The sequence below is a fragment of the Vollenhovia emeryi genome, unplaced genomic scaffold (assembly GCF_000949405.1).
Source record: "Vollenhovia emeryi isolate VEMERY1.0 unplaced genomic scaffold, V.emery_V1.0 DF946229.1, whole genome shotgun sequence".
Classification (NCBI taxonomy): domain Eukaryota; kingdom Metazoa; phylum Arthropoda; class Insecta; order Hymenoptera; family Formicidae; genus Vollenhovia; species Vollenhovia emeryi.
This window is the reverse complement of record NW_011960137.1, coordinates 1-1,956: the sequence shown is the minus strand read 5'-3', so window position 1 is coordinate 1,956 and position 1,956 is coordinate 1. Positions and strand designations below refer to the sequence as shown.

Below are 1,956 nucleotides of genomic sequence, written 5' to 3'. Positions count from 1 at the left end.
GGAGGAAAGAGCACTTAACTTCGCTAGTAAAACCAAAACCGGTGACATAAGTCGTGCGAGTCTGTACAACCGTCCTGGGGCCACCGTCGTAGAGAAGACCAAGTCCTCGTCCATCGCCAACAGCCGAGGCCTCCCACGGACCTTCTGACAATCAGAGGAAGACTACAACCTCCTCGTCCATCCCGAAGTCTTCCACGAGTGGCCGCCAAGCAGCACTACGACAAACTCCTCGACCAACGCTATCTTCACGAAAGTCCATCAAATTATCAACTACGAGTAAGTCCTCTTTCCTCCACCAACAAACAAATCGAGGCCTAGTACTTAGCTTATAAGAGACCCCTATAAAAGATTTGTAAAATCCGCGATTAACACTTTAAAATCCTCCACCTTACAGTGGACTTATTCAACCTTCCGGAAGAAGTTGCCATCGACCCCGCGCTATTCGACCAGGATTTTGTCTTAGACTTCCCACTCCCTACACCTTACCACCTTCCCCCCTCTCCCCCTACCACGATCGACTCTTTATCTCCTTCATACTCCCCGGAGCCTTATCCGGCCCCTTTCCCCGCGAACTCTCCCCTTCCATCACCGACGAGCTCCACGTCAAGCGTGGAGTTCTTAGGTGAACTTCCGTCCCTGGAATTCCTAGAAGAATTTGAGTTCCCCGAAGATCTCGTACGTGAGGATTCCACGCCTGACGTGGAATTCCTCCATCAAGTCTCCCATTCCCCTACTTTCTCCACGTCCAGCGTGGAATTCCTACAAGAAATTCTCCCTTCCCGGCCTCCTAGCACCAATACCTCTCCCGTGGAGTTCCTCGGAGAACTCCTTCCCCTTTCTCCTATTAACAATCCCTTCCCCGACATCTCTCCACCCTCGCCCACCAACTCCACATCCAGTGTGGAATTTATAATAGAGACCATGTAATCTTAATTTGACTCTGTAGCAAGACATATTATTAGTATACATATATAACATATATACATATATATATTTATGTACATATATATATAAATAAAGTTTAAATTGCAAAAAACTACCACTAAATAAATAAAACCTCCCATTTCATTCCCTAGTAATTTTAAGATTGCACAGGGTCCGTCCCCGGGTAAAGAGATTAAATTCTGTGACCCAAAAGAGGACCCACGGGCGTGTAGGAGCTCGAAGGGCGTCATAGCGAACTTTGGCTCACTGACCCACTTCGAGCCCTTTAATAGATACGCCCGACTCTCGACGCGCATCTGTTGGAGCGTGCCGAGAGAAAAACAGTGTTCTCTGTGCGGCGTCCTTCCGCATAGTCAGTCCCGATAAAAAGGGACTTGAGATAGTGGACGCCCAGCGGAGAACACGACGTAACACGTAAAAAACTTACCTTTTTAAAAAAGGTAAAAAAAAAGCACCAAGTCTAAGCTCCACTTCAACCGAATATATTTTGTTACTCTATCTTTTTTGCAAAAGTATAATCTCTACAAAAATATCTTTACTGCGAAAGTATCTTCTTTACAAAAATAGTGTCTCCACAAAAATCTTCTGTACAAAAATATCGTCTCTACAAAACTATCTTCTCTACAAAAGTAATGATATCAACAAATTGCGCCAAATAAAACAACGGATATTTATAGAAACTAGTTGCTTTAGCATTAGGGTCTGATTAAAAAATGTTATATTTCTTAAAAATCAAACTAAAGATTTTATTGAAAAAAATAATGAAGTTAATAATAAAACACCGATGAAAAGAATAGCAATTGTTTAGAAATTTAGAAACTCTGTATCTATTCAGGCGAATTAAGGCCTGTGTCCATGACGCTAGTACTTGGTCCAAGTTCTAGTTTTGAGAATTGCGTAGCCAATCAACTTACAGCTTTTGTGGGACAGCTACATTGATTGGCTACATATTTCGCGGAATTAGAACTTGGACCAAGTACTAGCGTCATGGACACAGGCCTTAATTCGCTT

The 1,956-nt window shown here is 43.1% G+C and overlaps 1 protein-coding gene across 1 annotated transcript; it reads left to right on the top strand.

Annotated features, from left to right (window-relative positions):
• Positions 1-92: 92 nt before the first annotated feature.
• LOC105560084 (putative uncharacterized protein DDB_G0290521) lies at positions 93-927 on the top strand (the record flags this gene model as incomplete). Its single annotated transcript, XM_012008865.1, has 2 exons — positions 93-276; positions 395-927. Coding segments are annotated over 2 exons (717 nt in total), but the record flags the coding sequence as incomplete, so codon positions are not given.
• Positions 928-1,956: the final 1,029 nt, after the last annotated feature.